At 36.3% G+C, this 23,293-nt stretch overlaps 4 protein-coding genes and 2 pseudogenes across 9 annotated transcripts; 5 read left to right on the forward strand and 1 right to left on the reverse strand.

Moving 5' to 3' along the window:
- The first annotated feature begins 109 nt into the window (after nt 1-109).
- On the forward strand, nt 110-10,244 carry LOC104723330 (uncharacterized). 4 transcript variants are annotated; one of them, XM_087474586.1, is made up of 36 exons: nt 126-426; nt 542-635; nt 719-828; nt 931-1,406; nt 1,493-1,703; nt 1,787-2,086; nt 2,179-2,338; nt 2,564-2,701; nt 2,789-2,870; nt 3,032-3,315; nt 3,443-3,556; nt 3,634-3,878; nt 4,032-4,280; nt 4,394-4,549; nt 4,683-4,820; nt 4,945-5,184; nt 5,331-5,455; nt 5,745-5,862; nt 5,964-6,125; nt 6,217-6,364; nt 6,453-6,553; nt 6,641-6,802; nt 6,896-6,943; nt 7,064-7,171; nt 7,334-7,408; nt 7,551-7,601; nt 7,703-7,849; nt 7,945-8,075; nt 8,207-8,294; nt 8,471-8,530; nt 8,607-8,847; nt 8,930-9,081; nt 9,201-9,271; nt 9,362-9,518; nt 9,622-9,804; nt 9,937-10,244. In XM_087474586.1, exons 1-35 carry the CDS (start codon nt 271-273, stop codon nt 9,784-9,786), a joined length of 5,463 nt encoding a protein of 1,820 aa, XP_087330712.1. In that variant the 5' UTR covers nt 126-270; the 3' UTR covers nt 9,787-9,804; nt 9,937-10,244. The 4 variants fall into 4 exon arrangements, with proteins under 4 accessions (XP_087330713.1, XP_087330712.1, XP_087330711.1 ...); XM_087474587.1 differs by lacking the exon at nt 9,937-10,244 and having other exon boundaries at nt 110-426; nt 722-828; nt 9,622-9,902; XM_087474585.1 differs by lacking the exon at nt 9,937-10,244 and having other exon boundaries at nt 9,622-9,902.
- LOC104723332 (light-harvesting complex-like protein 3 isotype 1, chloroplastic) lies at nt 9,972-11,191 on the reverse strand. The gene is made up of 3 exons (XM_010441679.3): nt 10,675-11,191; nt 10,446-10,583; nt 9,972-10,358 (listed from the first exon to the last, which is right to left on the reverse strand). The coding sequence occupies exons 1-3, from the start codon at nt 11,069-11,071 to the stop codon at nt 10,108-10,110; spliced, it is 786 nt and encodes a 261-aa protein (XP_010439981.2). The 5' UTR covers nt 11,072-11,191; the 3' UTR covers nt 9,972-10,107.
- A 172-nt stretch (nt 11,192-11,363) lies between these two features.
- Nucleotides 11,364-13,099, forward strand: LOC104723333 (bax inhibitor 1). Its single transcript, XM_010441680.3, has 6 exons — nt 11,364-11,595; nt 11,876-12,023; nt 12,114-12,204; nt 12,308-12,494; nt 12,591-12,746; nt 12,843-13,099. The coding sequence occupies exons 1-6, from the start codon at nt 11,485-11,487 to the stop codon at nt 12,894-12,896; spliced, it is 747 nt and encodes a 248-aa protein (XP_010439982.2). The 5' UTR covers nt 11,364-11,484; the 3' UTR covers nt 12,897-13,099.
- A 306-nt stretch (nt 13,100-13,405) lies between these two features.
- Nucleotides 13,406-16,062, forward strand: LOC109127276 (bax inhibitor 1-like; annotated as a pseudogene).
- LOC109127645 (uncharacterized) lies at nt 14,862-15,210 on the forward strand (annotated as a pseudogene).
- Nucleotides 16,063-18,798: 2,736 nt separating the features above from the next.
- On the forward strand, nt 18,799-22,557 carry LOC104723334 (GATA transcription factor 26). 3 transcript variants are annotated; one of them, XM_010441681.2, is made up of 8 exons: nt 18,799-19,472; nt 20,030-20,413; nt 20,515-20,914; nt 21,022-21,094; nt 21,191-21,294; nt 21,389-21,578; nt 21,661-21,781; nt 21,868-22,557. In XM_010441681.2, exons 1-8 carry the CDS (start codon nt 19,433-19,435, stop codon nt 22,116-22,118), a joined length of 1,563 nt encoding a protein of 520 aa, XP_010439983.2. In that variant the 5' UTR covers nt 18,799-19,432; the 3' UTR covers nt 22,119-22,557. The 3 variants fall into 3 exon arrangements, with proteins under 3 accessions (XP_010439983.2, XP_010439985.2, XP_087330715.1); XM_010441683.3 differs by having other exon boundaries at nt 18,857-19,520; XM_087474589.1 differs by lacking the exon at nt 18,799-19,472 and adding an exon at nt 19,771-19,840.
- The last annotated feature ends 736 nt before the right edge of the window (nt 22,558-23,293 follow it).

Below are 23,293 nucleotides of genomic sequence, written 5' to 3' on the forward strand. Positions count from 1 at the left end.
CAAGAAGCAAAGCACTCGAATCAATTCAAAGCCCATATCAATAATACTGTTATGCAATATATGAAAACTATACGGATATCTTTGCAAATTCTAATTTTTTCCCCTAATTAGACGACTAGGGTTTTAATCAGTCCTTAGCGAAAATTATTTGAAAGTAAGGGAGCCAAAAGGGTTTAAACATAGGGATCCTTCGAAACAAAGGCTCTGTACCAATTTCGAAGTCGTCTACGTTTCCTTATCTAATTCCATTTTTTCCGAAGTTTAAGCATTATGGGTTCCTCTGTGATAACTTCACTGTCCTTGAGCTTCAAACAAGTTCCACCAGCAGCAGTTCCTGCGTTTCTTGACTGTGTTCTAAGCTCAACAGGCGAATCTCCCTCGACCCTTTTCGAATCACTTATCAATGAGTTGCCTTTTCGTTTAGAGGTACTTGATTGATTGGTTTTATTGTTTCAGTGTCACTAAAGTGATTTGCTTTTGGTTGTTCAGTTCAAGATTTGAAAACGCTTCTTCCATGTTTTTTTTTTTAATTTATAAATAGGATACGGTTAATGGGGAGAAGAGGTTTGATTCTGATGATTGCAACCACATTGCTTCATTGGTGGCTGGGCTTTGTCATCTACTTAAGAATTTTGGTGAGTCACCTAATTTTGAATCTTCGGATTGGTGTGTTAGAGTTAGAGGAATTTGAGTGATTGAGGGTCTTTTGAGGTTGAAGCAGGTTTTGGTGCTGCGGATAATCATAATGCGTTGCAGTTGTTTGTGTGGAGAGTGTTTATTCCACTCATGAAGATGGTTCGTGCATATGATTTGGATATGCTTAATGAGGTAATTTTTGTTTTTTTTTTGGTGTCATAATCATTTTGGAATTGAGATTAACTTGAGCTTATTGATCATTTTGTCACTTTTTTTTCTTTATTATTGTACCAGATTGTACAATCGTTCTTTGATGTAGTGATTGAGACTAGTGTATTGGATATATTGGGAGTGAGCTTGGTGCCTTTTTTAATGAGATCAGCTGGTGTTTCGATGGGAATGCTTCAACACGAAGAATCAGATTTCATCAAGTGGGGCGAGCTGTTGCTTTGTGATTCTTTGAATACAGTAAATATGGATGAAAACTACATTGCAAATTTGTCTGGATCATTTCCGATTCCACTGTCTTGCCATCTTCTGAATTTGATACTGAATGCTGCTTTTCAAAGTCACCAAGCAGCTCCAGAGGTTGAAAGTTTTGCAGCCGGTATGCTATGGGATTTGTGTAATACGACTGAGCGTCTTTTGTCACAAAGTGTAGAACATCGTTCGTGTGCTGTTAGTTTCCTCCTCCCTGCTGTTTTCAAGGCATTCTCTTCTCAGTCCTCTTTGAAGATCTCACGCCAAGGAAATATGTACATACTTTCAAGGTGAGGCTAAGAACCAAAAAATGATGTGCTTTTAGGATAGTCTTTCTTTTATCCTTTTTAATGATTTTTAGAGCTGTAAACTCCAGGAATGGATTTAAAAAAAGAATTTGGGAATGCTGCAAGAAGCTGTTCTCGGTTGGGCCAATGGAGAGAAGGGATGCTTACAGTGTCCTCTCTTTGTGTCTTTCTACTGGCTCTTGGACAGATGAAACTGAAAGTTTCGTTTCAGAAAAAGACCCTGTTGAATTTGACTTTAGATCCGAACAAGAGTTTTGGGATGAAATCAAGAAAGGCTTGGTACGGAAACATACCCATTATTTTTACAGATTCTCCAATTTTTACTATAGGATCATCTATGAGTACAACACATTTCCTTTCAGGTTGTTGATGAGAGCTTAGTAAGGAAGCAGTCATTGCATATACTAAAATCGGTTTTATCTATAAGTGAAGTGAGTAAGACCGGTTCTGAGAAGAAGCCTGAAGCGGATTCAGTTCATCGGTCCCTGACAAGAAAGGAGACGTGGGCAGAAAAGGAAGCCAAGTCGCTTGGTGTGGGAGAATTGTATGGGTCTGTTGACTCTGGGTTGTCCACTCAGCAGGAGTGGCAAGCTTTTCTGCTCCTGTATGAGATGCTTGAAGAGTACGGCACTCACCTTGTAGAGGCAGCATGGAGTAACCAGGTCAGGTTTTTATCTCTCTGGTAGTGTAAACTTTCTGCTCTTAATTCTTTTCTCCTCTGCTCATTGTTTTTTTTTTCTTTTTTACCTTTCAGATTGATTTATTAATCAAGTCATCTCTCAGATATGATGGATCCTTGAAATCCGACTGTAACTCTCATCATGGTCACATGGAAATTCCAGATGAAGAAACTAACATTTTGAATTGGTTAGAGGTTCTTTGGAATAGGGGCTTTCGTCATGATAACCCTCTAGGTACTGTTTACTTGTTGGAGATATTGTAATTAGAATTCAAACAAATTTTTACACTTGTTCATCACATAAATCAGTATCTGAAGTGGTCCCATTGTGGCCAAACTTCTCTTTTACTCATGGATAGAGCATCACTTAAAGTAAAGTATCCATGCTGGCCACACGTTTTGAAATCCGGACCTCCATTTCATATCAGTTCTGTTGCTAATACATCTATTTAAATTGTAGTCAGGTGCACGGTCATGGAGTCTTTTCTAGGTATCGAGTGGAGAAGATATAAAACATGTACACAATCAATGTCCCAAACTTTCGTACTTGGGCCTTTCATAGAGGGTTTGAATGATCCTATACACCACAAGGATTTTGGTAGGTGCTTCTTGCAGAAATTTATTCCCAATGCCATCTTTCTGAAGTGATAACTAGACTTATTTCTTGCTTATTCTGCTCTCCCAGGGCTGAAAGGAATCTATACCTCAAGAACAATTGAAGGTGCAGCTCTATATGTGTGTGCGTACACAAGTTGCCTCAACCCAAGGTAGGGTGTCTTTAAGTTACTAATCCATCTTTTAATTATCGTTGCTTTCATGTATATATGTTATTGGTCATGTGCGGCTGTATATGTTCTCAAGGGGCTGTGAATTATTTAAACCATAAAATTTATCATTATGCTTATCGAACTGTTTACTCGTTTCATAGGAATCGAGTTGGATTTTTGATCAACTTGGCATCTCTTGCGAAGAAACAGTCTTTTGGTAGAGCTGGATTTATGGCTCTCGTACAATGCATTGTTTCTACGTCAGATGTGGTTGGAGGATATGGGGACAAGGAAATGTGGCATCTCGAAAATAAATTCTCTGGGACTGCCGATGAACCTTCTTGTGAACATTTAAGTCAAGATGATATGACACATATACTGGATGTCTTGAAGTTTGTTGCAGAGAGCAGCAGACAGCATTTTAATCATAAATACCGTATCCGAGGTCACTAATCAGTTAGCTTGTTAATTTTAATCATACGTATGTGGAATTATTATTTTGTGGCTCCCTCATTATTTGAAACAGACTAGAACTCATTCTTTCGATTGTGTTTTTTTTTTTCTTTTTCTAGTTTATCAAAAAGTGTTAGAAACTGCTTCCTCTGCGGTGAACCCTTGTATGGTTCCTCTCGGAACACTATTGCAGTTTGTTTCAGCAATTCCTCGGGAGTTCACTGACCATGATGGTAAGCCGGAGACTATTGACATATGGAAAACAAATTGAAGGTTATCGTCTAACATCATGTGCATTCTTCTATGTCAGGTTCATTGCGGAAAATGATGCTAGAATGGCTTCAGGGGAGCAACAGAAAGACTTCCAACAGTTTATGTAGTGATGGCAATCGTCTTCTGGCGAGCCTTTATGAGTATCTGAAAGGATTTATCAGTGATCATGGTGAGAGTTTTGATGATGATGACTTGGAGGCATGGGATTCCCAAACAAAACGATGGGCAAGAGTATTTTTCCTCATAATTAATAATGAAGAACATCTCACCGATATCATAATGGTTTGTGTTCCTGACTTTGATTTTGACTTGTCAACGAAAAAAAATTCTAGTAGTTATTTACCATATTGAATACTTTTAGGTGTACCGCGTTGCAAATTTGAGAATCATCTCTTTTTTTTTGCCATTATTTGAGAATCATCTCTATTTCTGCAGTTTGTGCAAAATAGCGGCCATGATTTTTTCCAAGAGAAGAATCATTTAGAACGAGGACCTACGAAGTTTTTAATATTTATTCTGAGTATGCTTTTGGAGCTCCAGAACATGCAAGATGGAATTTCTGAGCTTAGTTCTTCGGTTAAAAGCAAGTTGTGCATTGCTTCTGTTGAGAAAACCGGCAAACAGATTGTTGATGATGCTTCAATTATAAAGAAAAAGTTTGCTGTTGTTCTCTTATCGATTCTGGTAAACAGAAAACAGTGTGCCAACACTTCAAATTTTCTTGATACACAATGATATAATTGTCCTCTCACTAACTTGGCTTACTATGATGGTTCTTTCCTGGCCTGACAATACAGAAGGAGCTGATTCCATTTGCTGAGTCATCTTGTTCAATATTTTGGTCTCACACTACTGTGGAGAATGCCGTTCTGTCTGGTTCTGTTATAGGAAAACTAGGGGGTCCAAGTCAACGCCGGCTATCTGGTCCTTCTACAACAGCTGTACTAGAAGCTGTATGATTTTTGTTTTTTTTTTTCTCTCGTATTTTTAGGGCTATTAACATACAAATTTCCGCAAGCTCAGTTCCTTGTAGTAACATGACTACGACATCGAACAAGTTTCATGCCAGTTCTTTATGATGAGCAGGTAACGTTGGTGAAAACTATTGGGTGGATCTCGTCATACTGTGCCCAAGTCACTAGTGGTGTTGAAGTCAAACTAGCATTGGCTTTCTTTTGGAAGTTCACCCAGCATACCATATCATCTCAAATTTGTAATTCTGAGGTACTGCCCTGCCTCTGAATTTTCTAAGTTTTGTAAGATGTATGGAATGTGCAAAGCTCTGAATTTTTTCGTATCTCCTATGGAATCACGTTGCATTAATTAACTTATAAATGTTTATGACCAGGCTGCAGCTGAGGTCAATCTTGCAGCGTTTGAGGCGCTAGCTGCAGTATTGAATGCATTTGTGTCCTTGTGCTCAGCTGGAGCTTTCAACCTATTAGAAAACGATAATACATTGTTATCCATGGTAGATGGTGAATTTTGGTTACAAGTTTCGGTTCCAGCTTTCCTCCATAACATTAATCATCTTCTCACAGCAGGACTTCTAGTAAGAAGTAGGAGGGCAGTTCTGCTAAGCTGGAAGGTGATACATATTTTATTATTTGACAAAGCTATAGACGTTTACCAGTGGAGTTATAGATATTACAAGATTCTTCTTATACGTGGAGTTTTGCTTTTCGATGGCCAAAGGAAAATTCTGAGTCTCTGATCCTTTTATATTTGATTCAGTGGCTTTGTGTGGAGTCTCTGCTATCAGTCATGCATATTCTTGATGCCAGACGTATTCCAGGGGATAGAACGTCGTTCTTCTCAGATGATACGGTTAAAAGCATTTTTCAGGATATTGTAGAGAGGTGGGACGTTTGATAAATTTGGTTTTTCATTTTCATACTCTTAGTTGTCGTTACCTTAAGCTTTTTTCGGTTGATTTGGCATTTTCTCATTCTTTTGAGAGGATACAAATATTAAAGACACATATAAGTATCAGAGAAGATTTTCTCTATCGTCAGTGTTAACTCTAGTAGATTTCAAATACAACCTAATTTCTTTCTGCTACTTTTGAGTCGACTTTTGGATATTTCCTAGGATGTAATGCTTAGATTATTTTGTATGACCTCTAATATTCTCTTTACGATTTGGCAGCCTTGAAAATGCAGGGGAGGGTTCCGCTTTGCCTATGCTGAAATCTGTCAGACTCGCGTTGGGGATACTTGCGTCTGAGAACTCATCTTTGGATGGTTTCTTGGGTGTGGATACTCAGGTTTTGTAATGATTTTTTCATCTAAAGTGGATGGAAATGTTGTGTTTATCCTTTATGAAGAATTAATGTATATTTCATTTCTTGTGATGCGTTGCAAGCAGACGATGTGGCAGTTGGTCAAATCATGTTGGATATTGCATATCAGCTGCAAGAAAAGGAGGGTTGCACCTATTGCTGCGCTTTTGTCTTCTGTGTTGCATTCTTCTTTGTTTAGTAATAAAGACATGCACATAGCTGAAGATGGACATGGTCCGCTGAAGTGGGTATGCATCAACCCTTTCTAATTAAATTAATTGAGGAAACCGTACCGTAGAGGAAAAAAATGTTTGTTATATGCAATGTATTGTTTCACAGTTCGTTGAAAAAGTACTCGAGGAAGGTCAGAAAAGCCCACGCACAATTCGCCTTGCGGCCTTGCACCTGACAGGACTCTGGCTCATGTACCCAAGGACGATAAAGTACTATATTAAAGAATTGAGGCTCCTGACTCTCTATGGTTCTGGTCTGTAATGGCTTTTATTTTTTCTCTCAAGCTGTTATTGCAATGAATTTGTGATATTGATTTGCTTACCGCTTTATTATTATTTTAGTTGCATTTGATGAAGATTTTGAAGCTGAATTATCTGACAATAATGATGCAAGAACTGAAGTATCATTATTGGCAAAAAGTCCAGACCCTGAACTGACAGAAGTAAGATTCAGCTTTAACAGATGATGGATTGATAGATTTGGTAGAATATTTGACTTTTAAGGTGACACATTCTGTACTTTTCCTCAGCTTTTCATCAACACGGAGTTATATGCACGTGTCTCTGTTGCTGGTCTGTTTCAGAAGCTGGCTAATTTGGCCTATGTAGTTGAACCAGAAAGTCAAAATCAAGACTGTCAAGATGCTCTCGTGGCTGGAAAATTGTTTCTGCTGGAGCTTCTTGATGCAGCGGTACTTATTGTTTGTTAGTTTTCACAAAATATTGATAAAACAATTAGCAGGACCGACAATGTGCTGAAAATCTAAATATAATGATATGCGCAGGTGCATGATAAAGACTTGTCAAAGGAGCTTTACAAGAAGTATAGTGCAGTAAGTGTTGCATTTCTTTCCTTTATGTTCCTTCATCAAGTTTTAGATGGACACTTGGTGAACGATAAATTATTTCATGTGACAAACCACTTCAACTGTAATTTCTGGTTCCTGTAACAGATCCATAGACGGAAAATACGTGCTTGGCAGATGATATGCATTATGTCGCGATTTGTCAGCAATGACATTGTTCTCCAAGTTATGGACAGTGTGCACATATGCTTACATGTAAGTTTACAATAACAGACTAAAAGCTATGTAGCCCGCACATTTTTATGCATGAGAAATTATTCGGACAGAAACTAGTATAGGAAACGATTGCTGCGTTGATGACTAGACAAGTGTCAGTGCCTTGAATATAAGTTTTTGGTGTTTTGTGTTTGCTTGCAGAGAAATAACCTGCCTGCTGTTCGACAATACCTGGAAACATTTGCCATCAACATATACCTGAAATTTCCAGCATTGGTAGGTATCTACTCTATGCGTTTCCAAAAGCAAATTTGTAATCAAACTATAAACAGTTTCCTATCCTAACGAGCTGTGTTGTTACACGTTTTTTGTTTTTTTTCTTTTCTAAAGTAACTATTAATTGGTTGTTGTATCACAGGTTAAAGAGCAGTTAGTTCCAATATTACAAAATTATGACTCTAAAGCTCAGGTAAATTACGCAAAATACACTTAAAAGTTTAAAGTAAAATGAAGTATTTTGTAAGAATTTCCAGTTCAATATATTGATAGATGTTCTCTTATTATCTGCAGCAAGCTCTCTCGTCCTATGTCTTTGTAGCAGCCAATATCATCCTCCATGCCGAAAAGACAGCTCAACAGACACACCTGAGAGAGCTTCTTCCCCCAATAATACCGTTATTAACTTCTCATCATCATAGCTTACGTGGTTTCGCTCAGGTTGGTCTTACATAGATGCCATCTGATTTTTTTTTGGTAGATGTTAGCTTAAGTTGAGTATCAGTCTTATTCCATTTTCTTTTGGGGTTTGGCAGTTATTAGTGCATCGAGTACTCTTTAGACTATTTCCCCCTGTGGAGTCGGCATCCTCTCAAACAATATCCCTGGAGAAACTTTCTTTTGAGAATTTGAAGTCTTACCTGGACAAGAATCCTGATTGTTCGAGGTGTGTGGTTATACTCAGTGTGATTACACTCTTTCCTGTTGGTCATAGAAACAATCTTTTGTGAACAAAGCCATCTAGAAAGTTTTGGTTTATTACACAAATTCACTTGTGAATTATTTCTCCCGGTCTAGATTGCGAGCATCAATGGAAGGATTTCTTGATGCTTATGATCCCAGCACATCTGCTACTCCGGCTGGTGTTTTCGTCAATCGTGTTGAGGTAACAATGCTCTTGTAGCAATGGCGTAATTGAAATTTACAGACATTATTGAGAATTTGAGAATATTTTTTGTGGTTCCTGCTCATCCTTCGACATTTGGTTGTTATAATTGCACAAAGCTGCTTTCGGATTTTAATGCCATTTTACATTTAAATAATTTCGTGGTGGTTGTGCAGGATAGTGAGTTTGAATGTGTTCCAACATGCCTCATGGACAACGTGCTCTCTTTTCTGAATGTAAGCAATTAGACATATTTAACAATGTTTTCATTTTTCAGTTTCTGTCTCTCTATCTTATCTTCAAGTCTTGCAGGATGTAAGGGAAGATCTCCGTGCTTCCATGGCAAAGGATGTAGTTACCATTAAGAATGAAGGCTTCAAGATGAATGAAGAGCCCAACCGTCGGTTGATCATGTCCAATACAGATGAACAAAAGCTTTCTGAGCCATCTTCGTTGGACTTCCAGAAGAAGATCACTCTTTCCAAACATGAGAAGCAAGATGCTAGCTCAACTTCTGTGCTCCGAAATGGGGAAACTTACAAGCGGCTCTTTGGTATGCAAAAATTATATAGCTGTCTCACTCAATATTATTATTGTTAAACATTATTATGTACCAACACGAGTAACTTTTTCAGAAATGGAGAAAGAAGATGAGCTCGTTAGTCAGCTCTTACGATCTAGAAGTATGGAGGTCGAAAGGTTGAAATCTGATCGACAGAGTTTGATCCTTGTGGCTTCATTGGTTGATCGTATTCCTAATCTTGCTGGATTAGCGCGGACATGTGAGGTATAGCTATCATTTTCTTTGTGTGTTTCCTTGCCATTTCTGCATTCCAAGGAAGAAAAGGAAGTTAGGAGTCTTGTATCTAGTTCAGCTGTAACATTCAGTCTCTGCATCTCTTGCAGGTGTTTAAAGCGTCAGGTCTAGTTGTTGCAGATGCAAACATAATACATGACAAACAGTTCCAACTAATCAGGTATGGCTATAATTTCTAGTCATCTCTGTAATGACTGTATCATCAAAAGGACGGTGGGAGAGGTTACAAGAGTTTTTCTCTTTTCTGCAGTGTGACTGCTGAGAAATGGGTTCCAATCATGGAAGTCCCAGTGAACAGTTTGAAACTCTTCTTGGAGAAGAAGAAGCGGGAAGGGTTCTCAATATTGGGACTGGAACAGACAGCAAACAGCATTTCACTAGACAAACACCAATTCCCAAAGAAGACGGTAACACAAGAACGAACACAGGCTTTTGTTTGCTCTCACTTGTCGCTTTCCCATAAGAGCTAAACAAAAAATCACTTTTGTTCCTTGTTCTCTCTGTTGCAAGGTTTTGGTGCTGGGTCGTGAAAAGGAAGGCATCCCTGTGGATATAATCCATATACTAGACGCTTGTATCGAGATCCCACAACTTGGAGTTGTTAGGTCCCTCAATGTTCATGTCAGCGGCGCCATCGCCCTCTGGGAATACACTCGGCAACAACGCATTCAATAGTTCAATAGTTATCTGTTTGTGAGTTCTTCAAGATCTCCTTAAGCTTTTTGTTTGACTAATAACACGACTACTTTGTTTCACTTTTTTGAACCCAATGATGATGATAAGTTCTCATACTCTTCCCCGCCGGTCAAATCGAACTTAAAATAGGACAACTAATGGCAGAGGAATCAAAGCCTGGTTCATTACAGAAAAATCTAACTCGAATTCCAAATCGGGAAAACAATGGTTCAAAATCTCGTCATATTACATCTGGTAAGTGAATCATATCCTAATTACACCATTCAAAGAAAAAAAAAGAAAGCATGAATCTTTTTGTGATCACTTCTTTGAACCCAAGGACTCATCATCATCTTTCCAAGCTGCTTGCCACTGTTTGTCATATAAAGTCATCTCATCAAACAAACTCTTGAGTTTATCCACATCCTCATTCTTACGAATGAACAAAACTCCAGCAACAGACACAAACAAGAGGGTTTTGCAGAAGAAGTTGCCCATTTGATCAACAAGTCCTACTCCGGTTAGACTATCAACAAAGTAAGCCATGAAGAATCCTATCATCGCAGCACGACCTAACACCAAACATATATGTGTTAGTAAATTGTGTGCATCTCATTGATCTTTAAACGGGATTTGAGAGGAAAGAAACAAAAAGAAACCATTGAGGAGTTCAGCTTCAGGTAAGTGGTATCTCTTCATCCAAGCCCACCATGGGATAGTCGATGTATCGAAAAGCACTGGTTCGTCGTTACTCGTTGTTTCTGGATTCTCTTCTAACCATTTTCTTCTCTTTGCCTCTTCCAAAAAAAAAAAAAAAAAACATAAATTTCAAATTTCGTTTCATTCAACATTATTAATAACCATAAAGGGAGATCAAATCAAACTAACCAGAAACGATTACAGCATCCCAATCTGTTTTTCCATTTTTCTCGAACTGTTTCAGATCCCAAGTTCCATTAATCCACTTCGCATCTTGGAATTTGACAACACTCTCCGTCGTCTTCATCTCTTCTTCGCCTTCGACGGCGCCATCTTTACTGGTGGCGGTTACAGGTGTTGTTGGTTGCGGAGTCTCTTTAACTATCACTGTTACGGGTTCAGGAGCCTCGACCGCGGTGGTGGGACTGGGAGAGGGTGTTCCACTGTCGGAGGAGGAGGAGGAAGAAGCTCGAGTGACGGAGAGGAGAGAGAAGCGGTTAGTGGAGAGGAGAGAGAATGAGAATTTGGGGATGAGATTAGGATTTTGAAGAGATGAAGAAGAGATTGGCGGGGAGAACAACGCCATTGTTTATGATTCGTTCCCTCACAGTTCCTTCTCAGCCAGTGGTTCTAAATAAGCACACAGAGGACGACATGTTATGTTATCGTCGTTGGAAGAGAAAGAGTAACATGTATGTCGTTTCTTTCTCCGAAATGGAAACTACGTAACGTTTTTGTTTTTGCACTCTTGGAAACAAACAACGAAAGTGACTGTTTTCATGGGCTCGTAATAAAAGCCCATCCCAGCCTTTTTGGAACTCCACGTGGACAAGGGTGTAGTTTCGAAATCGTCAGTTGAGGGGTATTATAGTCAAATTACATTCAGTGGATAGGAATTAGATAAATTAATATTGACTTGTTGACTCTCTCTATAAAAATATATAGAAAGTCTCGATTTTGGGGAATCGCATTTTCAATTCTCTCGAAGCAGAAGCAACAATGGAGTCGTTCTCGTCCTTCTTTGACCCTCAGAACCGTAGGAGTTGGAGCTATGATTCTCTCAAGAACCTCCGTCAGATCTCTCCGGCCGTTCAGAATCATCTTACGCGGGTTAGTTTGTTCTTCGGATCTGATTGATTCTCGTCGTCGTTGTTCCTCGAATCGTTATTCGTTATACGATTGATTTGGAACCGTTTCGTGTTTTAAGATTCTGATTTTTTCAATCTTCTATGATTTGTTTGCTTCTGTAGATTCGCTTTGTTCTTTGATGGTGAAAATCGAATTGGGATTTTTTTTTTCTTTTTGTTCCTTTGTGTTGGTACTGGTGTAGGTGAAGGGTTGTACTCAGTGTTGTTGATAACTATGTTTCGTTGTGGGAATTAATCTGTAGGTTTATCTGACGTTATGCTGTGCTCTGGTTGCATCTGCATTTGGAGCTTACCTCCATATGCTATGGAATATTGGTGGGCTTCTTACCACTTTCGGATGCTTTGGGAGCATGATGTGGTTGCTTTCCACTCCTCCGTATCAGCAATCATGTGGGTTTTATCTATTTCACTTGTTGTTGTAGATGTTATAAGTTTTACAATCTTGTTTCCTTAACTCTTAATTTTTTTACTTTAATGCAGCAAAGAGGCTTTCCCTTCTGTTCGTTTCTGCTGTTCTTCAAGGTGCTTCAGTAGGTCCTTTGATCAAATTAGCCATTGATGTTGACCCAAGGTGAATGTTGCTACTATGCTTTTTTTTTTTTTCCATGTCCTCTTAAGCAATCACAAATCTAATGTCTCTTTGGAGCTGACTGTTGGATGTTTGTGTTTGCCAGCATCCTGATCACTGCATTTGTGGGAACAGCAGTGGCGTTTGTGTGTTTCTCGGTTGCAGCAATGTTGGCAAGGCGTAGAGAGTACCTTTACCTTGGAGCTATGCTTTCTTCTGGTCTGTCCATCCTTATGTGGCTGCAGTTTGCTTCTATGATCTTTGGAGGCTCTGCATCTTTCTTTAAGTTTGAGGTAAACTGTCTTCAATACCCAACAAGGGTACAGTTTTTGTTTGTATGTTCTTCATCGAAATACTGACTTGTGTTTCGTCTACATTATCATTGGCAGCTATATTTTGGACTCTTGATCTTTGTTGGATACATGGTGGTGGACACACAGGAGATAATAGAGAAAGCACACCTTGGTGACATGGACTATGTGAAACATTCTCTGACCCTTTTCACTGATTTTGTTGCTGTCTTTGTTCAAATTCTCATCATCATGGTAAGTGTCTCTCTTTAATCATTGGTCATCTTTAGTAGCACTCCCTATCTATAAGTATAACAACACATCAAATTTTTCCCTTTTTTTTTGGTGCAGTTGAAGAACTCTGCAGATAAGGAAGAAGAGAAGAAGAGGAAAAGAAGAAACTAAAACCACCAGAACAGAATGTTAAATAACCATCCTTTCTTTCCACTTTCCCCTTTGACTCTTGACTTGCTAGTTTATTCGTGGTGACTAATACAACAAACTTTAGATTGTACTTTGTAAATGACTTGTGTACTCTTGTCTGTCTCCTCTTCACTTCTGGATTTGGCTGTTTCCTCTACTGTCTAATGTGAAAATTTTAAGCAAAAGGACAAAGTGATAAGTGTACATGTTTCAAACAGTCTCCTCTCTGCATAGATATTTTAAAGCATCAGGTGTTTCTGTTGCAGATTCAACGCCATTGTTATGGTTTTCTTTGTTTCGTCAGTTCACTCACAGTTTCAGTAAGTGGTTCTTGAATAAAGCCACTGTAAGAGACATGATGTCATCGAAGAGTTAACATGTATGTCGTTTCTTTATTTGAGATATGTGGAACTACGTAAGGTTCTTTCACTTCACACAATCGACTCGACTGACGACTGTATTGAAAAAAACCCATCCCGCCATTTTGGTGGGTTCTGCTGAGGAAATCCACATAGACAAGGGTAGTTCTTGGAACTTGTTAAAAACAGGAACCGTATAAATATGGGAAGTCTCGCATATGAAAGCTCCCTTCTCTGCAGCATAATCAAGCAAAAGCAAGAATGGACTCTCAGAACAGTAGGATTTGGAGCTATTATTAATCTCTCACAAACTTCCGTGACTTCTCTCCCGCCGTTCAGAATCATCTTAAGCGGGTAACGTCTTCGTAAACTTTCAGCAAAGCGTTTGTTTCTTGGAATGAGAGATTCGTACTGAATCATTTCGTTTCAATGCAACAGTTTGTTTCGTAATCTTGTTTCAATTTTTGTATTTTTCTTGGTTCAAAAAACGCAGTTCTTTAAGAGATTTTAATTTATTGGTGTTTCTTGATTCTATGTTCATCGTCGTACGTGTAGGTCTATCTCACGTTATGCTGTGCTCTTCTTGTGTCTGCTTTTGGAGCTTACCTCCATATGCTATATAATACCGGTGGACAAGTCACTACTCTTGGATTCACTGGAACCATGTTCTGGTTGCGCTTCACTCCTTCATATGCATCATTATGGGTGTTTCGTTTCATCACTTAACACTTATTGATTTGACGATGTGCCCTAACTCTAATCTCTTACGATCTTGTTTCCTTCCTTAAACTCTATCCAATGTTTTCTTTTGATGCAGCAAAACGGCTCTCAATTCTGTTTCTATAAGCCCTTCTTAAAGGTGCTTCAGTTGGTCCCGTGATCAAAGTGGTCATTAATTTTGATTCAAGGTGTGATTTCTCTGTTCATATCTTCAAAGAGAAACCCTCTGTACAAGCTTCTAGCTAGGATCTGACACAGTGTTGAATGTTTGTGTTTCCTTCTTTTTACCAGCGTCCTGATCACTGCATTTGTGGGAACAGCAGTAGCATTTGCGTGTTTCTCTGCTGCAGCAATGTTGGCAAGTCGTAGAGATCTTTACCTCGGAGCTTCAATTTCTCGTTGCATGACCATCTTTTGGTTGGTAATAACTGCCTCTAAGATCTTTGGACCTTATGAAAGCTGGTGAGTTTAACAGTTTAACAGTTTTAACAGTTTCAGTTTGGTTAGTTTGGACCTTATAAATTTGCAGTTGTTATTGTACCAATCCACCATATACTACCTTAACCCGGTTTGGGTGAAATGAAAATTATTAGCTTCACATCTTCGGTTTCAAAACTTAAACAAACAAACACTACATTTACACAAGTCAACTCAAATTAATGTAACAAAGTTTAATACATCAAACTTAAACATGAGTTACATATTGAAACTACATTTACAACTGATATGTTACTCTTCCGTTTATGAAATAGAATCTTGTTTCCTGATCCTATAAATTCTGATTTTCTTGTAATCCCAAAACCATCCCAAGCATCTAAGTCTAAAACAAAACCAAAAAGAAAGAAAAGGAAAGGTTGAATAATAACAAGAAAGATGGCAAGCAAAACTGTTGTCTCAATCTTCTTAATTGTTTCCCTATGTTCTGCCACTTTTGCCACTCAAGGAGTAGCTCAAATGCTTCCAGGACTTTTCACACCGGGCTCACCTATTGATCTTGAAAAATGTTGGTCGTCTCTCTTCAGTGTTGAAGGATGTGTGCTCGAGATCGCCAAATCAATTTTCTCCGGAAAATTCGAATCGCATGTTGCAAAGCGTTTTCGACCTTAGATGCCAACTGTTGGCCTCATATGTTTCCGTTGAACCCGTTATTCCCTCCTCTCCTCAAGGATAACTGCGCTCGCATTGTTCCCAACTCCCCTCCACACAACTAAGAGCAAGAATGATTGATGGTCTACACTTTTAAATTAGTCGGTAACTCCAAATTAAAGTCTAATAAGTTTCAATGTTATTTTTTATTAGCAAAATCAAAATGTGAACGCTTATCTTATCTTAGGTATGCTCTCTATAGGTTTTCTCAATAAAGTAATTTTTTTAGCAAAATCCATACAAAAGTTTCCTTATTTATCACTCTTGTCTATGTGTCTTGGTCACACAACTCACAAATATATGAGTAGAGTAGTGATGAAAATGGTTTATAAAGTCTTATCTCATAATTCAATAACCTATCTTAACCATCTCCTATAGATCCCAAACATTGGTTATTTCCGGTCTGTACCGAAATAGTAAGCGAGCGTTTTAACGTTATCCAGAACGAAGAAGGAAGCTTTTGCTTAAGAGTCATGCCGATCGATGCTCTTTCGACAGTTTAACAGTTTGGTGAGTTTCTGCATTTTTCTTCATGTTTGAGGTAAAGATTTAAACTTCAAGAGGGAAGGAGAGAATTGTATGTTCATTCTAGACAAAACTTGTTTGTATATATATTAACTTACATTCTCATTTTGCAGCAATACCTTGGACTCTTTCTCTTTGTCGGATACATAGTGGTGGACACACAGATAATAATCGAGAAAGCACACCGTGGTGATATATATGGACTATGTGCAACATTCTTTTACCTTTTTCACTGACTTAGCTTCTCTGTTTGCTCGAATTATCGTCCTCAACATGGTAAGTTCTTCTCTTAGTTTCATTGTTATCTATAATTAATGGCTCTTTAAATAACAGCACACTCCAATTTCTTTCTTTGGTGCATGCAGTTTAAGAAGATGAAGAAAATAAGAAAAAACTGAAACTGAAAATCATCAAAGCAAATTGCTCTTTCCAGTTCTCTTGACTATTTTCTCGGTATCATAGTAAATACATTAAACTCCATATTGTGTAAATGAGTTTGGATTGTTTCCTTTACTGTCTAATATCAGAATTTTAACAAAAGTGACAAATTAGGAGAAAGGGTACATGTTTCAAGAACTATTCCTATGTAATGTCTTGGGGCAGACAGAGCTTATGTTATATTTTGGATGGTTTAAATTGGGTACACAATCTGATCTATATTATTATAGTTTTGAGTGGAAATAAAGATATTAGGTAGAATACTATAATGTGACCACACTTTTGTCTACCTTAAATTTTGAAGATGCAAAAGTGATTACTACTAAATTATATAAGGTTGATGGACATTGTTGCCGTAGTAGACTAGTAGTTGTGTTGCTATTAAGCGTATGAAAATGAAAATGAAAATTTGTGAGATTTGTAAAGCACGACTGGGGCATGACTTTTTTTTGTGTCTTTTACATCTATCTAATCGCACTCCAAATTCTCAGCCGTTCGATCATCCCTCCATCATTTTGCCTACACCTCTCACACCATTTCATTATTACATTACCATCGTTTTTATATAAAAGAAAGAAAAAAAAAATTAGATCAGAGATGTGATTGGCATCTAAATTTCTCTGGTTACTCTTATTTTAAAATTTGGTAAGACTTACTCTCCAATTCAATCTCTGACACACATATTCTTCAATGTTTCGTAACTAATGCTCCATAACTTTACCTATCACATTGGGATACATCATACATATTCCACAAAAGAAAAATTCATTGTATTTACAGTGTTTAAGATAATTTTTTTTTACATAATGTGTTATATCTCAAAGTCAAAACTCAGTGATTTAACTTTGTTTCGGTTTATTTCTTACGTTGAAATTTGTGTTGTTTATTAGTACATTAAACTATTTATGAAATCAAAAAGGAAATAAACTAGTAAAGATCTTAAATACAAAACCATAGTACTAAAATGAAAAAGAAATCTGAATATTATAATGAATCCACACGTATAATGTATATGTATGGTGTTGTTGGTCTCGCTTTAGTTCCTTAATCACATTCACAAATCACCAAAGATAATAAATAAAAAAAAGTAGGACCCAAATGGTTTGAATATCATCTTTTACTAAATCAAACGGTGGAGAGAGGAGTTGTGTCCATGATCGTCATGGTGGACGGTGACTTTACATACCATTTCTTTCTATTCTTTTCTAACTTTGTTTCTGTGACAAAATAAAAATAAAAATAAAAATGTATCGATAATTTTTAGTCCTTACTTGTTAAAAATAAATCCCACTTAGCTTAAATATAGTTTTTTACCAGCATCATATTCGTCACACATCTATAAGAATAAGCCAAAAACACTTAATCTCTTTATACAGTCGTTGACAAAAGAAGGCATGAAAATCTACCTCTCGACTCTCGTTATGCTATATACACCCTCGTAGTCACATTATTTTTCTTGCACATACTTATATTATATAGGGTAATATTAGTAGATAGCATAAATATAAAGTAAAATAAAGAAAATACTATAACAACATTTTTTATAAGAAAATACTATAGGATCCATGTTTTTGGAGTAAAAAGACATAAATATTCTTTTTTGTTTTAGTGTTAGATAGAAAAAGTGAAAAATTTGGTGAAATTTTTTAAAAATAGCATGTAATATTTATATTTTACATGTTATATTGAACTAAATAGCGTTAAATTGTAAACTCAAACCGACATATAATTTCGTTTTAATTGTAAAATCTAAATCCTAACCATCTCATTTGTGAATCCAAACCGACATATAATTTTTTTCTAATTGTAAAATCTAAACCCTAACCATCTCATTTGTGAACCCAAACCGACATATAATTTCGTTCTAATTGTAAAATCTAAACCCTAACCATTTCATTTGTGAACATAAACCGACATATAATTTCGTTTAAAAAAAATGACATAATATTTAAACAAATAACATGTAATATATGAAATGAGTACAAGTGTAGCTGTTTTAGATATTTTTTTTTAGAGCTAAACAAAACAAAGGCTAATATTTTTTTTTTTAATCTACATATACTTTTTTTTTGTTCAAACTTATCTATATATATACATGAAAATATAATTGATAAAGAGTGTATGTATATAACATACTAACATTTTTCCATGGAGTTAATAATTTTAGTGAAAAAATTAGCTTTACTAACCAATTGCCTTTTCTTTTCGTCCTCATTATTTTGTTCTTATGATAGTCATTAATAGTTAATTGTCGTTATTATATATTCGTTGGAAATATCAATAGAAAAAAACAAAAGAAAGAAAAGTCTATAGTCAAACAACAAGAGGAAGGAACCATAAGGCAGGCATAAGCAATAATATTCCTCCTCCTACCCAAAAAAAACTAATAATTAACCTTCTTCATTCATTCATCATGTTATTAAATCTCATAGATCTTGTTTATCTAACTAATGCAACTTTTTCTTTCTTTCTGAAATGAATCTCAAAGTTTATGAAAGGGAAGCTGAAACATTTACTTCATTAATAACAATAGAAAAAAAAATGAAATGAAAGTGGCCATTTTATGTCGACGAAAAAAGCCATTTTTATTTTCTAAAATGAAACAGAAAGGAGGAATTTTTATTTTATTTTATTTTTTTAAAATGAAAGGAAGCTGAAGCAAATTACTTCATTGTTACATAATAATAATGCAAAACAAAGCAAAGGAACAAAAACAATTAAAAATAAAAATACAACAAAGAAGCCATTTTTTTTAATGTAAACACAAACAGTTTCTCGCTCTAAACCCTCAGAGTTTCTCTCTCTCTCTCTCTTCTTCCCTTTTTTTTTTTTTGTTTCTCACAAAGCCATTTATTAGATTCCTCTTTCTCTCAATTAGTCTCTCTTCTCTTTTCTATTGGATTGTATATTAAGACTGATAGCTCAAGGAACCCAAAACCAAACCAAAGAAAAACAAAAGAGAAAACAAAAGGATAACAAAAATTATCTTCTTCTCTTTTTCTTGCTTTGATTTTTTCAATATTCATAAAACTTTTTTTTGGAGTTTTTATAATTTTATTCTTGAGAATTTTCTCATAAGATTTTTTTCTGGGTTCAATTTGCAGAAGAAGAAAAAACATAACTTTTTGTTTTCTGGGTTCTTTATAGTTTACTAAATAGTACTTCTGGTTTGTATATTCCAATTATAGTTCAATATTAAACACAAATTTTATAAACTAAAACTTCTTTCCAAAAAAAAAAAAAAAATCTCTTCTTGAAAGTCTATAAAAGTTGCAACTTTGCTCTCAAAATAACTTTTCATTTTTGAAAAAAAAAAACAAAAGAGAGATTATGGGAAAGCAAGGACCTTGCTACCACTGTGGAGTTACAAGTGAGTGTCTCCAATTTCAGTTTGATGCAGATGGATGAGAAAAACTTTGTATGAATATATTCAACTTTTTTTTTTTTTCTGGGTGAGATGCCCTTTTCTTCTGGGATATGATTTGGATTACATGTTTTTATATGCTTTTTGTGTTACAAATTGTAAAAATCATTGGAGTGATGCATCAAAGACTTCCTTGAGTCAAGAATATGAATGAGCATTTGAGAATTTTGTTCCTTTTTGGTTTGTTTCTTGTTGAAATGATCTTTAAGAACAAAATTTTTGTCTATGTTTGTGAGTTTCTTGTGTTGTTGTTTTCATTATGATTTGTATCAATGGATTAGACAAGAAAGACATGATCTTGGGATCTGAATTTTGTTCTTTTTGATGAACAAAGACTTCAGAATGTTTGGTATTTGAGATCATTGTTCTCTTGATTGATTTGGAGTTTGAATTTTCAGTACAAGTGTCATTCCAAGTGTTGTTTAATGAAGAACTCTTATGTTGTCTTGATTTCTAAGCTCCAATTGCAAATTTGTGACCTTTTGTTTCTTCCATTGAAACAGACACACCTCTGTGGCGAAACGGGCCACCCGAGAAGCCGGTATTGTGCAATGCTTGTGGATCGCGTTGGAGAACAAAGGGAACACTTGTGAACTATACACCTCTTCATTCTCGTGCTGATGGTGACGAGAGTGATGATCACCACAGGTTTCAAAGAATGAAGAGCATTTCTTTAAGCTTTAAGAACAAAGAGACAAAGATGCTCAAGCGGAAAGCAATTCAAGATAACAACATCGTTATTAAAAGACCTGCCTTGGAATTCAATTATGGTTTGAAGCAGGCTGTGATAGAGGAGGATGCTAGTAATAGATCGAGTTCTGGTTCGGCTGTATCTAACTCTGAGAGCTGTGCACAGTTTAGCAGTGCAGATGGGAGTGAGTTAACAGGTTTTGATTACTTACCTTGTTCTTCGGTTCTAGCGTCAATTTGGGATTTGAGAAAAAAGCAGCTCCTTAGTGTCCATGTGAACTTTGTTTTTTTCTTTCAGGTCCATCTCAATCTAATGCGTGGGACACAACTGTTCCTTGTAAGAGGAGGACGTGTGTGGGCCGTCCAAAGTCCTCTTCTGTTGAAAAGCTGACAAAGGACCTTTACAATATTCTACAAGAGCAGCAATCGTCGTGTCTCTCAGTTTCATCAGAGGAAGATCTTCTTTTTGAGAATGAAATGTCAATGGTCTCTGTGGAGATTGGACATGGGAGTATTCTGATGAAGAATCCCCACTCGTTTGCTCGAGAAGAGGAGTCTGAATCCAGCTCACTCTCTTCTATTGAGAACAAGTCTTCCATCAGTGAAGCATACTCACATTCCGTGAAGCGTGTTGAGATTGGAGCAGAGAGAGGTTCATATTATGGTGGACAAGCAATAAAGCAAGAACAATTCAGGAGGTAAAATATTCTTAATGAGTTAACGTATCATCAAGGTGTTCTATACATTAGCTCGCAATTTAGTCAAGCAAGATGAATAATATGGATCCTCTTTTGATTGTTGGCAGAACCAAGTCTCAAACTGAAAGAGTGCATGTCCTGGGGAGCCATGGTTCACCACTTTGTAGCATAGATTTGAAGGTGATTTCCAAGAAACTCTCACCAAGTCTGTTCAATAAGTTGAAGTAAAAATAAAGGACTCTGGGACTAGGCTTACAACAATAAACTTTATTGCAGGATGTTTTCAACTTTGATGAGTTCATCAAACAATTCACAGAGGAAGAACAAAAGAAACTGATGAAATTGCTTCCTCAGATTGACTCTGATAACCTTCCTGATAGGTTCAAACTCCATTGCATTTAAAAGAAACTGATGAAATTGCTTCCTCAGATTGACCCAACAAAATTTCTAATCTGTTGTAGTTTTCCATTGCAGCCTCAGAATGATGTTTGAAAGTGCTCAGTTCAAGGACAACTTCTCTTTGTTTCAACAGCTCATTGCTGATGGTGTCTTTGATATGTCTTCTTCCTCTGGGGCAAAACCTGAAGACATCAGGACTTTTAAAAAGCTTGCTTTGACTGATTTGAACAAATCTACTTTGGTGGAAAGCTATTACCTCCTCAAGGTTCGGCGTACTCTTCTTATTGAAACATGCACTGGCATATTAATAACTTTTGTCTAGAGATTCACCCGATATGTGACTGCAGGAACGAGTAAAAGAGACCGGGAATTGTGTTGCTACAACTTCAAAAAGCTCAAACCCAAATGTACATAAGAATATTGTAACCATTAAGAGGCGATGTGAAGACCAAACCCAATTAAAGTCAGGTCAGTCTTAAGGACCATTTGGATCAGCCTTGTTGATTCTGCAATCAATCTTTATGGTTTGTTGATTTTTCTTGTTTTGGTCACAGAGTCAAGGGGGCTAATGAGGAGCCCCAAAAGGGTTATAAAGATGAAAGCAAGCCATGAAAGCAAAGTTTTGACAGAGAACAATGCCTCATGCTTCAACCCAAGAAGCTTGGCTTCTGTGTTTGCACAAGAAGGTGGTGGCTCTGCAGTGTTTGGCTATGAAGGTAATTGCAGTTCCGATCAAGATCTCCTTCTTCTGGACTTGCCATCAAACGGTTCTTTTCCTCAAGCAGAGCTGCTTCACCAAATTTAAGAGGTCAAAGCTTCTTCAGACCTCATTGTGCTTCTCAGAGCTAAAGCAATGATTTTTAAGCTCTCTTGGTTGATGAGAGAGACTCTTAGGCTTTCTGAGAGAACGACCAAATGAGGTTTCTGGTATAGAAACTGGAATTTGCAAACATAAAAAGAAGATTTTTATTTTTACTCTTGGGCTTCTCTTTGGGTGGTTAAGTTCATAATACATATATAAATATATTACACATACATGAAGCCTCTTCTCTTGCATCTCTTTCAGTGGCCCTTTTTACTCTAAAGTTCCTTTTTCTTTTGGTTTCTTTTCTTGTACTTTTGATTGCTACTGGCTACTGCATCTTTTTTTTTGTATAGGATGAAAAAGATACTGTAATAGCATGTTAACCTCCTCAAATGCAGAAAATGGAGTAAATAAGCAATGTATTAGATTTTTGAGATTAGTGCAAATAGAGTCGTCCAAACTAGAAAGAAAAAAACACCTCTTCCTTTTTTTTTTTGTGTGTGTGAAAAGATTAAATAGAAGTTTTTACTCATTTTTCTACCACTTGAATTACAATAAATTTTCAATTTTAACACTTATAAATTTCTACTTTAGCATAGTTAAGATGTTTTATTTGTTGTCAAACATGTTTGGATTGATTACAGATGAAGTTGTTACGAATTGATAAAAAATCATTAATATTGAACTTGCATGCGTCTCTAAATATATAATTGAGTTTATTGAAAATTGGCAGTTTCTCTTTAGCATATTAAAAAAAGAAGTTCTCAAAAATAGCACCAAAATAAGTTTTTTTTTCAAATTTAGCACAACATCTCTAAAATTTAAAAAATAACACCAATTAATCTTTCAAAATTAAATCCTAAATTCAAAATACTAAACCCTACCCCTCAAAACTACATACCCTAAATGTGAAATTGAGAACCCAAACCTAAAAAAAAAAATTCTAAAAATTAATTTTAAATATTTTAATGTGTTAAATAGTGCTATTTTTAGAAATTTATGGAATGTGTGATATAGTTGTCCATAAAACTTGTTTTAGTGCTATTTTAGGGTATTTCTCTTAAAGAAATATAGTTTATTAAATGTTGGACTTAAACAGTTTAAGATATATATATATATATATATTCAGATATATTAATAACAGTTGTATATAATCGGATTAGTCTATTGTTATT

The sequence above is a fragment of the Camelina sativa genome, chromosome 11, assembly GCF_030686135.1.
Source record: "Camelina sativa cultivar CO46 ecotype springtype chromosome 11, ASM3068613v1".
In the NCBI taxonomy this organism is placed as follows: domain Eukaryota; kingdom Viridiplantae; phylum Streptophyta; class Magnoliopsida; order Brassicales; family Brassicaceae; genus Camelina; species Camelina sativa.

Bases quoted from the DNA above. Each gene is read 5' to 3' on its own strand.
- LOC104723330 (XM_087474586.1), top strand. From the start codon at position 271: ATGGGTTCCTCTGTGATAACTTCACTGTCCTTGAGCTTCAAACAAGTT. The intron at 6,944-7,063 runs GTAAGTGTTGCA...TTCCTGTAACAG, and splicing joins TTTACAAGAAGTATAGTGCA to ATCCATAGACGGAAAATACG. The intron at 7,172-7,333 runs GTAAGTTTACAA...GTTTGCTTGCAG, and splicing joins GTGTGCACATATGCTTACAT to AGAAATAACCTGCCTGCTGT.
- LOC104723332 (XM_010441679.3), bottom strand. From the start codon at position 11,071: ATGGCGTTGTTCTCCCCGCCAATCTCTTCTTCATCTCTTCAAAATCCT. The intron at 10,584-10,674 runs GTTAGTTTGATT...TTTTTTTGGAAG, and splicing joins GGATGCTGTAATCGTTTCTG to AGGCAAAGAGAAGAAAATGG. The intron at 10,359-10,445 runs GTTTCTTTTTGT...GTTTGGTGTTAG, and splicing joins TGAAGCTGAACTCCTCAATG to GTCGTGCTGCGATGATAGGA.
- LOC104723333 (XM_010441680.3), top strand. From the start codon at position 11,485: ATGGAGTCGTTCTCGTCCTTCTTTGACCCTCAGAACCGTAGGAGTTGG. The intron at 12,024-12,113 runs GTGGGTTTTATC...ACTTTAATGCAG, and splicing joins TCCTCCGTATCAGCAATCAT to CAAAGAGGCTTTCCCTTCTG. The intron at 12,205-12,307 runs GTGAATGTTGCT...TGTGTTTGCCAG, and splicing joins GCCATTGATGTTGACCCAAG to CATCCTGATCACTGCATTTG.
- LOC104723334 (XM_087474589.1), top strand. From the start codon at position 19,786: ATGATTTGTATCAATGGATTAGACAAGAAAGACATGATCTTGGGATCT. The intron at 20,414-20,514 runs GTTTTGATTACT...TTTTTCTTTCAG, and splicing joins AGATGGGAGTGAGTTAACAG to GTCCATCTCAATCTAATGCG. The intron at 20,915-21,021 runs GTAAAATATTCT...GATTGTTGGCAG, and splicing joins AAGCAAGAACAATTCAGGAG to AACCAAGTCTCAAACTGAAA.